General features: G+C 46.8%; 1 protein-coding gene across 1 annotated transcript; it reads left to right on the forward strand.

Moving 5' to 3' along the window:
* The first annotated feature begins 3,934 nt into the window (after positions 1 to 3,934).
* On the forward strand, positions 3,935 to 6,074 carry LOC103610416 (emerin-like). Its single transcript, XM_008594593.1, has 6 exons — positions 3,935 to 3,974; positions 4,298 to 4,353; positions 4,385 to 4,409; positions 4,627 to 4,760; positions 5,244 to 5,293; positions 5,375 to 6,074. The coding sequence occupies exons 2-6, from the start codon at positions 4,330 to 4,332 to the stop codon at positions 5,682 to 5,684; spliced, it is 543 nt and encodes a 180-aa protein (XP_008592815.1). The 5' UTR covers positions 3,935 to 3,974; positions 4,298 to 4,329; the 3' UTR covers positions 5,685 to 6,074.
* Positions 6,075 to 14,142: the final 8,068 nt, after the last annotated feature.

Raw genomic sequence — 14,142 nt, forward strand, 5'->3', positions numbered from 1 at the left:
ATGTTGACCGGGAGACAGAGGGTGAAGTCCCAACAGCCTCCCCAGTCAACTGAGAACTGGGGTTTATATATGTCAATGTATCTGGGAGACAGGATGTAGAGTCTTCACATATGATGGACAGGTATTTCCTGACATTACCTATGGTGCTGACGTCTTGTCTGGTTTCCACACTGTCTTTGAGAGAAGTATCAGGCAAGACAGGGCGTAGGGTATTCAAGCCTGATGGACAGCTGCTTTCAATACAATCTTAATTAATCATTTAGGACTAGTTAATTTTAAATGGAAAACATTGTTAGTTCTATACAGTATACATGAGTGTGAGGGGTTTTCTAGGTTTACAATGTCAGCTTCTTTGTGTTCTTTCTTGCCTGGGAAAATCGGGATCCATGGTGGTGAGTCACATCTCCTCATCTAATTCAGTGACCAGACTCTTGTCCTTTGTATCACAGTAGTAAGGAGTTTCATTCTACCTGGCAAAGAAACTTTTTCTTGTGTTTTCCATGAGGCCTCTTTTGTTTTTCCTAGGTTCCCCTAACCCGGGCACTGCATAGTAATTCCATCAATACCTGGAAATTGTGCAAGGGGGTTACCTCAGCTCTTCAACCTAGGAGATTGAGGGGGTTCCCTTGGCTCTCTGAACACAGAGATTGGATAGGAGGGTTCCCTTGCCTCTCTAAACCTGGAGCTTAAGAAGGGTGGTGTATGTTTTTTCACCTCAGCTCTCTAAACCTGGAGATTAAGAGGGGTGGTGGTGGTTTTTTCACCTCTTGGAACCCAGAAACTGTGTGTGGCGGGGGGGGGTGTGTGTGTCAAGGTCCTTAGGCTCCTGAATTCGACGATTGTGTGGAGTGTTCCCTTGGTTCTTAGAGCCAGAGATTTTGGGGAATGAAACAAGGGGACTATTTCCAGGTCCCTTAAATATTTTTGTCTCCTTCGTTTAACTATGTTAATTCCTTGCACAACTCTCATTCTGCATGGTGCCTTCTTTCCGTTTTTACCCACTATTAAGTGCTTAGCCATTAAAGCTTTGACTAAGCTCAATATTTCCAAAAATGGCATCATTTCACAGAGGATCATCTGGAACTTCAATGGCCTCTTCAGAAAACTGGGAACCTTCCCAAACAGGCTCATCTAGGATGTCTCCCTCTCCATCACCCTCACCCACCCCTCTTTTCTCCTTTCACCCCCTCGGAGCTCCCCTTCAGCTCCTTTGATTCCTTTCACCTGCCCCCATTCAACACTTCTACCTCCTCCAGCCTTATATCCAGCCCCACCTGACCTTTCCCTTCTACTCCAGCCCCTCAATTTCCTATAGTCATTGGAGCTTCAGGACTCCACACCCAGGGATGGTTTTTCATGGAGGGCCTCAGGGACCCCAAAAGAATCCACTTGAGTCTGAAAAAGCCCACTGGAACCACTCTGGATATTGTAACCACTCAGATGGCTTTGGAGATGCCCAGATGTCCACTTGATGTCTCTTTGGTTCCTCACCTGAAATTCAGCCCACAGCCTCCTTAACATTACAGATCAGGGCAAAAGAAAAATCTGACAAGTCTCCTCTACAAATATTAATGGGAAACTTTAGCCTTCTCTACTGAGCAGGTAACCTTGACTTGTCCCATCTGCCAGAAACACTATTCTGATAAATATACAAAGTGAGGCAACGATGAGAGCTAATGCCTTTAGATAAAACAGTGAGCTTTGTATTTCTGTGTTTATGCCTGACTCATGGCTGAAAATTTAGAATGAAAGCCATAAGATCACTGTTTGTGTCTGTTTCTATCTGTATTTATATATGTATGTAACATATGTGCAATATTTTCCTATCTCCAGATGGTATTACCAAATTAATTTACAAAATCCCTGATCCTCTATTCTAATTCACTTAGAGATAGACAGACAGTTGTATAAATTAAATATTTCTAAAACTCCCAGAAATTTAAAAACTAACCCAAATGTTTGAAAAATTCAACTTCACGTACCTTAGGTAAATGTTTGGCAAACAAAAATAGTTTAATATTTTTGGTTTAATAAAAGCAGTCATGACTCTGAGTTATCAGCATTAAGCATAATACAAGTATACATATTTATTTTACCTGATTATGTTCCTCCAAAACTTAGAATGGACTTACTAGAAAAATGAGCTAATGTAATATTTATTAAACATTTAAGATTACAAAAAATATAAAAATAAATTTGAGTTTAATCACATCGAGTCATTATTATGACAACCTTTATTTCAAAAATACTTACATTTTTCAACCCACAAAGTAGGGAAGGAAAAATAATTTGTTTTATAACATGACTGGATAAAAATAATTTCCAATTTCATAGGGTTAACATAAAACTTTAGACTAGGGTAAATTAAGTAGGAGATATTCATTAAAAAGCTAGATCATTTATAAGTGAGATAAAACACTGAAACAATAAAGAATAAATGTAAGTTTATATACTTTTTCTTATTATTTTATGTGGTATAGAAAAGCTAAAAATATTAGGGTTCATTAATAAATATGTTCTTTCTTGACACACTGAAAATTTTATTGTAAGGAAGTATATACCAATAAACAATTGTGGGATATATATTCCCAATCCTTGCCAATCTGCCACAAAATGCTGGCTCATGACGGACGGTTTATAATGATCCACTTTCTTGATTTCTCTGTAAAATAATAGTAACTAATATTTTAAATTATAATCAGTACTTGTAAGTGAAATAAATACAGGTAGAGTATCCTTTATCCGAAATGCTTGGGAGCAAAAGTGTAGCAGATTTTGGATTTTTTCAGATTTTGGAACATTTGCAGAATACATACTGGTTGAGCATCCGCCATATGGAAATCTGAAAATGGAAGTGCTCCAAACAGTATTTCCTTTAAACAGCAGGTTGGTGCTCAAAAGGTTTCAGATTTTGTAGCATTTTGAATTTCAGATTTTAGAATTGGGTGATGCTAAACCTGTAGACACAGTAATGGCAAAGGGAAACAACTTTGTATGCAATGTATGCAAAATGTTTTTGTTAAGGAAAAAGAAAGTAATTTTCTCCTCAAATAAAATGAGTGGTTGTTTCAAAATGAGATGAATGGACACAGCAAGTTGCCAAAGGTTGAATAGAAAGGAATTTTATTACTCATGGTCAAGGCTGGGTAAAATGTGATGGGTTTGTTTATAAGATTCGTTTACAAAAAACTGCTTGAGTATTAAAATTTGGTTTTCTCTGTTAAAATGACAAAATTGTCATGGATTACTGGTCTGCTCTTGATAATAGGTGGTAAAAGATGTTCATTTACCTGCTGAGTAGCAAGGTTGGGGCGGAGCCCAAGAAACTCAGGGACCCGAACTGCCCCAAGCGCCCCCATCTCGCCCGCTCTCCTGTCCTGGCCACTGTCTGGTGGCTCGGCACGAGCAGGTCCTGTCCCTCTCTTCCGTCCAGCCTAAACGCCCCAGCAAGTGACGTCGCCGCCCGCCTTGCCCGCCCCACTCTCACCGCCACAAGTGTCTGCGCCGGTTTGGCTGGTGCAGGCCCCGCTCCTCACCGCCCTACAGCCTCTGCCGCCCTAGGGCACGTTGGGCTCTCTAGCCCCGCCCCCCGGCGAGCAGCAAAGCCCCGCCCACTCCCACGACTGTTACGCACGCATGACGCCAGCGTGACGCCAGCGCGGCTGCTCCCCAGGCGCTCGCGCTGCCCCCGCCCTGCTGCTAGGCAGCCATTGCTAGACTTGTGTTCACAGGCAGCGGCCGCCCGCAGGCCTTCGCCTCACGCACCCGGTGCCGGTTGCGCCCGCCATGGACGACTCTGAGGTTGTGTCGGACCCCGAGCTGGCCGCCCTCCTGCGCTATTTCATCCCTCACGGGAACGTCTTCGGTACAGCGGCCGGCGGCGGTTGGGTCCCCTCCCGGGGCCTGCTCCCCGCGTTTCATCCCGCTCCTTCCACCGCACCCGTTCCCCGTGTCCCCCCTGCGCTCTCCCCCAGATTTGCGGGCCATAACCCTGACCTCCCTGCCCCCCGTGTCTGGCCAGGCTCCACTAACAGTCTCTTGGAAGAGGAAATCTTCCAGTACATGACCCAGAGGCGGAGGCGACTTTCGCCCTCTAACTCCTCTGCCTCCTCCTATGGGTTCTCCAGTGAGACCCAGCCCCAGAGGCCCGCCTGGCCGCCCATGGGATGGGAAGGAGGCATGGGCGACGGGAAGGATGGGTCAGGACTGTGTGGCAAGGGCGTTGGCCTATTGGGGTGCTGGGGAGAAGGGAGGAAAGCCTGGGGGGCACATGGACTTTTCCCCCTCCCCCATTCAGAATTGGATTCACCACTCGAGGGCTCCTCGGATATGTACAATCTGCCCAAGAAAGAGGATGGTTTTGTACAATCTGCCCAAGAAAGAGGACACCTCAATTGACCAGAGCAAGGGTAAGGCAGGGATGGGGTGGGCACCCTGATACCTGCAGCCCACTCCGTTTGGGACCCCGGTCTTAGGGAGAGCCTGAGGCCCCAACACCCACCACTTCTCAGCAGCCCTAGGAGGGAGAAACTTTGTCATAGGCCCGTAATGGGATTCAGATTATGTCCATTGGGCCAGGCAGGGGACACCGATGCTTCCTCTGCTAACCATGCCCCCCTTCTTAAGGCTGTAATGACGAGTACTATGAGGCGAGTTGCCTGACCACCAGGACTTCCGGCGAGGCTGATTCTGTGGGGACGTCCAAGGGCTTCCACCAGCTGGTGACTTTGCTCTCAGTTGCTGACTCCTTCCACCACCCGGTGAGCTGGCTGTCAGGCATCCTGTACTTTGATCCGACCTAAGGGGACCATAGCTGGGTTTGGGCAAATACAATGGAGGACGGGGGACACTGTGTGCACCCTTCATTCTCCAGGGAGAGTTAGGGTCAGCAGACACCTGTTTGGTCAGGGCCCTTCTTTGGGGAGCTGTGAGAACTATTTGACTAGAGTGCATGGGACGGCCCATGGCCTGTACCCTGGTCTGAGATCTAGGCTTATGCTCTTTCTGAGAATCCTTAGGGTAGAAAGGAGGTTGCTGGGGCACAGGCAGCCAGGACAGTCACTGAGCAAGTGGCAAGGCACCACAGACAAAAGGCCGGCAACCCAGAAAGTTCTGGAAAGGGCAGGTCCCTGGCCCTTAAGCAATGGTCTGAGTGGGCTGGCCAAGGAAGTTTGGACTGCAGGATATGATAGGGCCATGGTGATCCCACCAACCAGTTCCCTCGCCCTGACTTCCTTCTGCAGATTCAAGATGACAGTCTTTTGTCTTCTTCCGAAGAGGACAGCAAGGATATGTGAGTAATGGAGAGGCACAGGGATGGGGCTGGTTCTGGGCCCAGGCTCTCCTGGCCCACTTGTTCCCTTGTTTTCCTCAGGGAACACCCCGTGTATGGCTTGGGCAGTTCCTACCAGAGCGTCGCACACTACCGCCGCATTTCCAGCATCTCCAAGAGCTCCCAGGACCTGTCCGATTATTCTACATCCTCATCCTCCTCTACTTTAACCTCATCTTCATGTTCCTGCCCTTCATGTCTCACCGGATACACCATCCAGCCAGGAAAGCAGGCCTTTAGGGTCCCGTTCTGGGGCCAGCTGCTTCTTTTCCTGCTTTTAGTTGCCTTGCTGCTCTTTGTTTACTACTACTGGGAGCTTCAAGAGGGCAAACCCTTCTGGAGGGAGCTCTGAGAGTTTTTGGCTTCAGAGCCAGCTCTTCTCAGAAGTCCTGGCTGACTTCTCCAGCAGTGTTTGATGGGGGTGGGGGTGGGGGGTTTTCGTGTGTTCTAGCTTCTGGAGGCAGGGCCTAGCCCTAGGCCGTGTTTGTTCTCCCTGCCTTGTCCTGCCAGAGAGGCAGCAGACTCAGGCCCTCCAGTGTATGGTGGTCCTGGGCTTGTGTTACTCTAGAACCTCCTGGCCCTGTTTGCGTGTCACCCTTAAGGCCTGGGAGGGAAAGAACTGACTGTCGAGGAGAATATGGTTGTTGTCATGCATGCCTCTTGTTCATTGACACCTTGTTGGCCAAAGGCCACCCTGACTTTGTTTTCGTGGACGCACAATAAAAAGACCATTTATTTGTAATGTATTGGTTCTCCGTGCTGGGGGAGGGGTTGGGCTTCCATGGGCTTCCTCTGGTCTTGGATCTCAAGGATCACTGTCTGGCTTTGCATTTCTGTTTTGGTCTTGGGTTAGGGATCACATGCTACCCATAGATATGTTAGTGTTTTGTTTGTGGGTTTTATTCCTTAACTCATTCCCCAAAGCATTTACAATGTGCATAGGTTACATGCAAATACTACACCATTTATATAAGGGACGTGAGCATCAGTGGATTTTGGTATGGGGGTGGGGTGGGGTGGGGTGGGGCTGGGAGGTGTCCTGGAACCAATCCCCCAAGATACTGAGGGATGCCTACTTACAAAAATAACTATAATACAACAAAGTCTGTGGAGAGAACTCAGTTGGAAGTGCAGCGTACTGGTAGTCTGTGGTGTTTTAACCAGGAAAAGCCAAAGCCAACCTCAGCATCCAAGGGCACATAGCTGGTGGAGCACTCCTGAGTTCCTGGAATTGCTGCTTATTTAATGACACAGGGGAAAAGGCTTCAGACTCTGAAGTTCCACAAAGGGTCCATGAATCCATTCACTACACACACACACACACACATACACACACACCCATGCACCTGCTCACCCATAAGGACACCATGCCCTTCTTTCCCTGTTTATCCAGTTAGATGCACCATCCAGCCCTATAAACACTCCTTTACTGACCCCTTTAGTTCCTTTGCCTCTCTCTCCCTCCAGTGCCCTTGTGTGTTTACAGCCCCATGACTCTCTGAACCCCAGAGGACCAGCCTGCTTCCCAGCTGTGCTTGAAGAGGTGAAGGTTGTCGGGGCCATCTCTCCCTAGCGCTGGCTGGGTGAAATTTGATGGCTAGTTCCCTGGTATTATACTCCTTGTCCCTCTCTCCAAAAGTACTCTTTCACCCCTTCCTCTCTCCTCAAACTTCCAACATCCCTCCTGATGACTTTGCCCCATAGTTCACTGAGAAAACAGGTGCAACTGGCTGAGAATCACGTCATCCTCCCACCATCAAACCTACTCTCTGTCTGTGTCTGTGTCCCTATTCTCTGCTCTGGCCCGGTGGCAATGGATGAACTGCCTCTGCCCCTACAAGGCCAACTCGTGTGCTTGTCCCATATTCCATCCTTTATCTCACATGCTTAGAAGGCCCTTTTTTCCTCACATCCCCTTGTAGTGACAACCTTAGTGCCTGAAACCCTTTACTATGTGTATGTATATCAAAACATCATGTTGTGCACCTTAAGTTTATACCATGAGTAAACTCATAAACCGACTGCTAAATTCATCTACACAGCCTTTCCCTGCTCTCCCTACTCCATCCGCTCCACAGGGACCATTTGAACTCCTGGGAATGTGGAGCGGATGAAGATGCATTAGGGACAGAAAAGGCACATGGGGTCACATGGGACACATGATGACATCATTAGGCTCACAGAGTCCTGGCCTTCAGAATAGGAAGGAAGCAGAAATTTTTCTTCATTGTAAAGAAGGGGAAACTGACACCCGAAAAGGAAATGGACTTGCCCTATACCCCACAGTGATGGGGCTGCATAGCCAGGAATGAAACTCGTTCACTTCCCTATTTCTCAATGATGCGTTCAATTATTACAGTGAATTCTTTTGTGATCTCTATGTTTTTGTCCCCAAAGTAATAACATGAAATATTATATGCAAAAAGTTCAAGCTGTCTCAATTTACATGGAGTAAAATATAACAGCGTGCCCTCTTGCAGGCCCACACAGGACATTTCTCTTCCCAGTGCTACCCACTGTCAATGATGTCAGTGTCAATTCACACTGCACCGAACCACCTCTCAAGAGTTTGCTGCACATTCAGAGACTCTCATTTGCCCTGGGGGTGAACTTGCCTTGGGCTAGTCAGCAGCAAACTTCAGGGAACATAAGTTCCACTTGGGGAATTTACGAAAAACCACCAAATTATATACTTTAAGAGCCAGGGTTTTATGTGATGTGAGTTTTATCTTGGGCAAAGGTCACAACAGGATTTGGGGGATGTCACCGAGGATCAAGCTATGGAATCAAAGGTGGCAGACTCCACATTTCACTCCATTTACATCTCAACAACTTGGACTCTTTTACATGTAATTTCTCATGTTATAACTTGTGGGATAAAAACATGTATCTTGCCCCGAGAGCATTTCTCCTGGCTCCCAGGAATGGAGCCCAATGTGCAGGCACAGAACCCTTATTGAAGGCACAGAACCCTGAGTGACATGTCGGCTCCTTGGCCTCCCCACAGCACCAACTCCACACACAGAACTTTTGTCATGAACAGCCTGGGCCGCCCCTCTCAGGCAGAGGGTTCGCTCCACCAGACCCGCCACGCCTTCACTGCTCCTGGAAGGGGTCATTGGGGCACTTTTGTCTTGACTCATCCAACTAGGTCCCAGCAAGTGTCCTCAGTTTAGAAGTGCCCCTACCTCCAGGCCCTATGATCTCTCCCTCCTAAATTGCACCCCACTCCCGTGGTGGTCTAAGCTTGCCTAAATTGCACCCCATTCCCATGGTGGTCTAAGCTTGGAGCCTGGGACTAATTCCTCACACCTCCTTCTCTTCCTCAGTTCCTACATCTACTCTGTCACCAAGGTCTGTCCATTCGCTTTCAACTGATCTTCCCAATCCTCCCAGTTCTCTTCATCTCTGTGGTCACACCCCAAGTCCAAGCTGCCACCATCTCTAGCCTAAACAACGGGCTGCATTGGCCACCCACCTGATCCTCCTATGGCCTCTTATAGCCTCTGTCCTTTCTCTCAAAAACAGCTGAAGTGGTCCTTTAAAAAGTAAATCTTATCCGATCACTTCCGTCTCTGAATACACGCCAGGCAGTGGCTTCCCATCACCCTTGGACATAAACCCCGACTCCTTACCGTGGCCCGCAAGCCCTGCCACACCGAGCCCAGTGCCCATCTGACGTCCCCTGTGCCTATCTTCCGACTCACTCGGCTCTAGCCACTCTCTTCCCCATTCTTGGGACACAGCAATTTCTCATGTGTGTTCCCTCTGTTGAGAATGTTCCTCTTCAGCCGGCCGAGGCCTTCCTATCCCACAGGTCCCCATTCTGATGCCACTGCCTCAGCGCATGTGGTAGGAAGGAGCATTTGGTCTCCCTCCCCTGCTGGCCCTTGTGACGGTTCATCGTAGGCAGAATATACTTCCACACCCCACTGCCATTGGGCTTTGGCCTGTGACTTGCCAATGTGATATATATGAGTGAGCTTGAGGTGGACCATGTCCCGTGAGAGGCTTCGATGTGCTTCCATGGTTTGACCTTCCACTTCCGCCACTGCCCTGGCCCATTGGGTGTCATGGCCTCACTCAGGTAACCACTGCTGCTTCCATGGGGCACCCAGAATGAGGAGACACATGGAGCAGATCTGAAGCCATCTCTACCACCGCACACAGCCACAAGTGACCCGAAGGCCATGAGTGAGAAATAAATGTTGATGTGAACCACTGAGGCCTGCGGGCTGTTTGTTTGGCAGCACTATTAATGACACCTGCCCTTAGCATTGATTTAGGAATTTTACTAATGTATATGTATAATGAATTATTTGTGGTTTATGTATTTTACATCTATTTCTAAAGGTAAATTGTCTAGTGTGCTTTGCTTTCTACGTATAATATTCAGTGGTATGTGGAAGTTTCAGTGCACATTCATTTAAAAACTTGAATCGATAATTCTCATACATTTCCGTTTATAATGTGCATTTTATACATTTAACAATGTACACAGTCTTCATTTTATTTAATAGCTATGAAATTGTTTGTGAATATATTTCGAACAACTTAGTGTATCATCTTTGTTTGTCGAGTTAGGGAAATTGCTTTCACCAGCCATTCAAAATAAAATACTCCCACTGGGAGAAGAGCCAGGGTCCTGGGGCCTGGGGTCTGCCTGCTGTTTCTTGCCCTCACATCAACATCTACCCACGTATTCCCGGGGGCTGCCTGACTGCCCTGGGGACCCAACCAGCCATTGCCCCATGTCATGTCGCCCAGCTCCATGCATCCCAGGGGCCAACATGGCCTGTCACGGCCCCTTCCCCGCACGTCCCCCAATGTTAACCTGGCTCCTGTGTCCCCTCATCCCCACCTCCATCTCAGCCCTGGCTTGCCCAGCTGTCAATTGCCCACAGCAGAGGCGAGACTCAGCTGCAAAATCCAGAGAACTTTATTGATCAGAAACATCTGCTGAACCACTGAGGAGAAGGGGACGACATCACAGAGAGGAAATCCTAACGGGCACAACAGGTCAAGGGTCCCAGGGTGGACACACGCCTCACGGCTTTGCACAGACACAATGGCAGTGGGGGGTGGGGAATGGGAGTGCTTGATTGACACGGGAGTCACCTCGGGGCCAACACCGTTAACGGTGGGCTTCACAGAAGAGGGAACAGCCTGACCCATGACTGGGAATGGGGGACCCCTCTTGGGAGACCCCAGTAGCTCCATCCTTGAAATGGCCTCTTTCCCCCTAATGTCTCCCAGTCTAGAGCATGTGGCAGCCATCTTCAGTTCCCTCATCCAGGCCTTGGCCGGACACTCAGACCTTCCCACTTCTCCGAGACAAGACTGGGGTCTCTGGGGTCCTTGCCTGTGTTTACGGAGAGGCATTCTACTGGGAGTGGGGTGCTCGGTTTGCCCCCTTCCCCATGCCCTCGCCAGCCTGATGGGCTCTGGAACCTTGCTTTCTTGGCCCTGAGGGCAGCATGTGTGTCATACCTCCCCACAGACGTCCGTCTGTCTGGCCCAAGTCAGCCTTCCATAGCTCCTTCGCCTTTCCTTTGCTGCCTGGTCACAGATCAGTACCGCCTGGGCCGGAAACAGAGCTCCAGTCCCTGTGGGTCTCACCACCCAGCACCCAGCACCTGGCCCGTCACAGGAGTCCGGGACCATGTGGACAGCCTCTCCAAAAGCCAGATGGCAAGCAGGCTCCCATGGGGTCGCGCCTCTGGGTGGTGTTGCCAGGCCCCCTTCTCTTTCCTTGCCTGGCATCCTCTCTGGCGATACAAGAAATTCCACCTCTTGATCTTGGTCATTGAATCTGTTTCAGTCCAGTCAGGAGACAGAAACCACACAGTAAATTAAATGAGAAGGAAGTTTAATATAAAGTATTATTAAATTTAAAGAAATAAGTGACTATAAGTTATACGGAAATTCTGTGTGGTTCTCTAGGGCCCTGGGAGAATACTCAGGTAAGGATGAACTTGGAAGGAGATCCCCTCCCCTAGTCTGACGTTCAGACTTTGTTGGAGAACGTATAGTTCCGCCCACAGGATAGCAGAGAAATTTGCTGGTTTTCCCAGGCTATACTGGTCTGCACTTGCTTGGCAATTTCCCAGGCTATACTGGTCTGCACTTGCTTGGCAAGCAGGAAGCAGCTCTCTGGAGTATACGCAGGACACACAGGCAATTGGCAAACAATGGTGTGGTTGTGTAGAGGGAACAGAGGCTTGGTTTGGGCAGGAGACGTTTGGAATGCTAGTATCCATGTGGAGAGGGCCATGGGAAGGTTATCACTAGGGCAGGCCAAGACTGCAAGCTTAGCAAGGAACTGCATGTTGTGGGTGCATGGCTTACACAGCAGCCATCAGCAGGGGAGCCACTTTCTCCTGTAGTGTCCTTCCAGCATCCTCAACTGAGGAAGTGTCATATCATGCTCACTATAAAGAAATATGCTTAATGTAATTCTGTCCATTATAGCAGAGCAAACATGGAAGGGAAAGTTTGGAGGTGAGAGGCAATTAAATGACAGCTAACACGGTCGTAGTCTCATCGTACTGTGAACTGTCTTCCTCTTTACTATTTAATAAAAGTTGAGGAGTGACTCCCTCCATAGATTTTACAACCCAATTATTGCTATGAAGAGGTGATCCAAGAACAAAACTCCAAATTGAGTTTTGGTGCCATCATCTGAACCTTCTCTTCTCCATTCAGGAATACTTAAATGGATAGTGAAGTGAAGATGCTATTTAGCTTTAAATGCCAAATTTGTTACTTCTTACCGCTATTCATTGGATTTCCCCAGTGGCACCGATTCTGGAATTGGCTGCCTGACTAGACATGAAAGGTAATTATTAAATCTGATTAAAGGGCTGGCCAGTTAGCTCAGTTTGTTAGAGCACAACCTTAGAACACCAGGGTCACAGGTTCAGATTCCCGTACCCGCTAGCTGCCAAAAACTAAATAAACCTGATTAAAGAAAAACATATGTATATTGTATTGGGAACTATAATTCATGTATTTAAATGTTGATAATTTTAATTTAAGTTACTTCTCATTGATATTTAGAATGTGTTTCATTGTTATTGTGGCTGATTATTATAAAATAAGTACCAGAATGCTATATTGGTTTGTATAATTTTGAAAATAAAGTTGTTCTTGAATAATGAACAGACATGATCCTGAAAATAATAACTTTTAAAAAGGTTCCATTTAAAAAAATTCAGTAAGCATTTACTGAATTCCCACTGTGCCCCCGCACTAAGAATATATACTTCAGATTCTCCAAGATCTTATTTTTCTTAAATCAGGTTGACTAGTTAGCACCCTTGTGAATTTCTGAACATTTCATTCCCAGGTCAATAAATAAATGTGACAGATGTCTTATGCTGTTTCCCTTAGTTTTAGTGTGTCAGCAATATCTGTCCATTGAATTAATGGTTGCTAATACCCTGTTTGTTATCTGTAGAACTATACATCTGTGTGCCGGTAGAATGGCAGAAAACTACGCCGGAGCCATCATGTTCCAGGATCTCTACTTTTGCTGCTCCCATAGGGACTTCCTTGTTCTCAGAATGTATTTTTTCAAACTGCAGTTTTAGATAAGTCTTTTGTCCAGTCTGTTACTCACGCACTGGTGATTTTTGTGGAGAAAGGCAATGGGTTGAGATGGTCTCATCAAATACCCATGAAGTCAAAGCTTGTTGTAAAAATATCAAAGATAGTGATAATGACTTTCATTTTTATTACTGTTATTAACAGCCATCTTTACAATAAAAAAGAGGTGGTACACATGCAGCCTTTCTCACCTTGTAATGACGGTAGCTTCTACAGTCAGCCATTTTTCTATTTATTCCTCTTCCCGCCATCACGCTTCTCTCGGTTTTCCTGCTCTGCACGTTGCAAACACTTACTACATATTGGTTGAGTCTCACTGCTCCATCAGCAGCCATCCTTTTTTCTAAACATAGGGTTTTCTGAGTTCATCCCATTCCCAGTGACCCATCTTTGGGAGATGGCTCTCTCTTTTGTAACCAATTATTGTATTCAATTAGCTCTGCAGAATAACTCTAGGTGGATAAATAATACTTCCCAGCTTAAGTGGAAAGAGGCAGACATATTTGCAATAGGAAACAATTATTTGGCCCCCTGAAAGGAACTGGAAGTCTAAGAGTACTCATTCTCTGTTTTTTTTTTTTTTTCCAGAATGGCCCATTTTACCAAAACTTAACTATCTTGATGTTTCTGAACCCTTAGAAGGGGCCTCCCTCAACTGGAATTGCCTGTGTCTACAGGTTCAAGGTGTTCTGTTGTGCCGGTTCATTCCGCAGAGTGGCTCTTATTGTATCTGACCTCCCATGGCAAGGGAAGAAACTGGGTGATGAGGCTTGTCACAAGAGACCCCTCTGTCCCAGTCAGGCTGGTCACCTCACCATCCCTCAAACAGCCACACTACTTCCACCTCTGTGCTACATCAAGATTCTTACACCAGTTATTTCATATGAGACCATACAAAGCAACTCAGTGTGTACAACAATCCTTTCTTCCCTTTAGTTCTGCTGCCTTATACAAGAGTGTGACTGACAGAAAATTGGATGACATGTGGCTGGTTGGAAATGTCATCTGCTTACAAAAACAACAGAATAACCCCAAACAACAACACGCATGACAGTATCTACTTTTGTAAGTCAATTTATAATATTTTGTTTTTTATTTAGGAGGCACACAGGACTAAAAACTTTATCTGCTCGATTTTATTAAAACAGCCCACAAAAAGCACAAATAACAGTCCCGACACTCCACAGACATTGGAGGTTTGA

This window comes from Galeopterus variegatus, unplaced genomic scaffold (genome assembly GCF_000696425.1).
Source record: "Galeopterus variegatus unplaced genomic scaffold, G_variegatus-3.0.2 Scaffold11113, whole genome shotgun sequence".
Taxonomy (NCBI): Eukaryota; Metazoa; Chordata; class Mammalia; order Dermoptera; family Cynocephalidae; genus Galeopterus; species Galeopterus variegatus.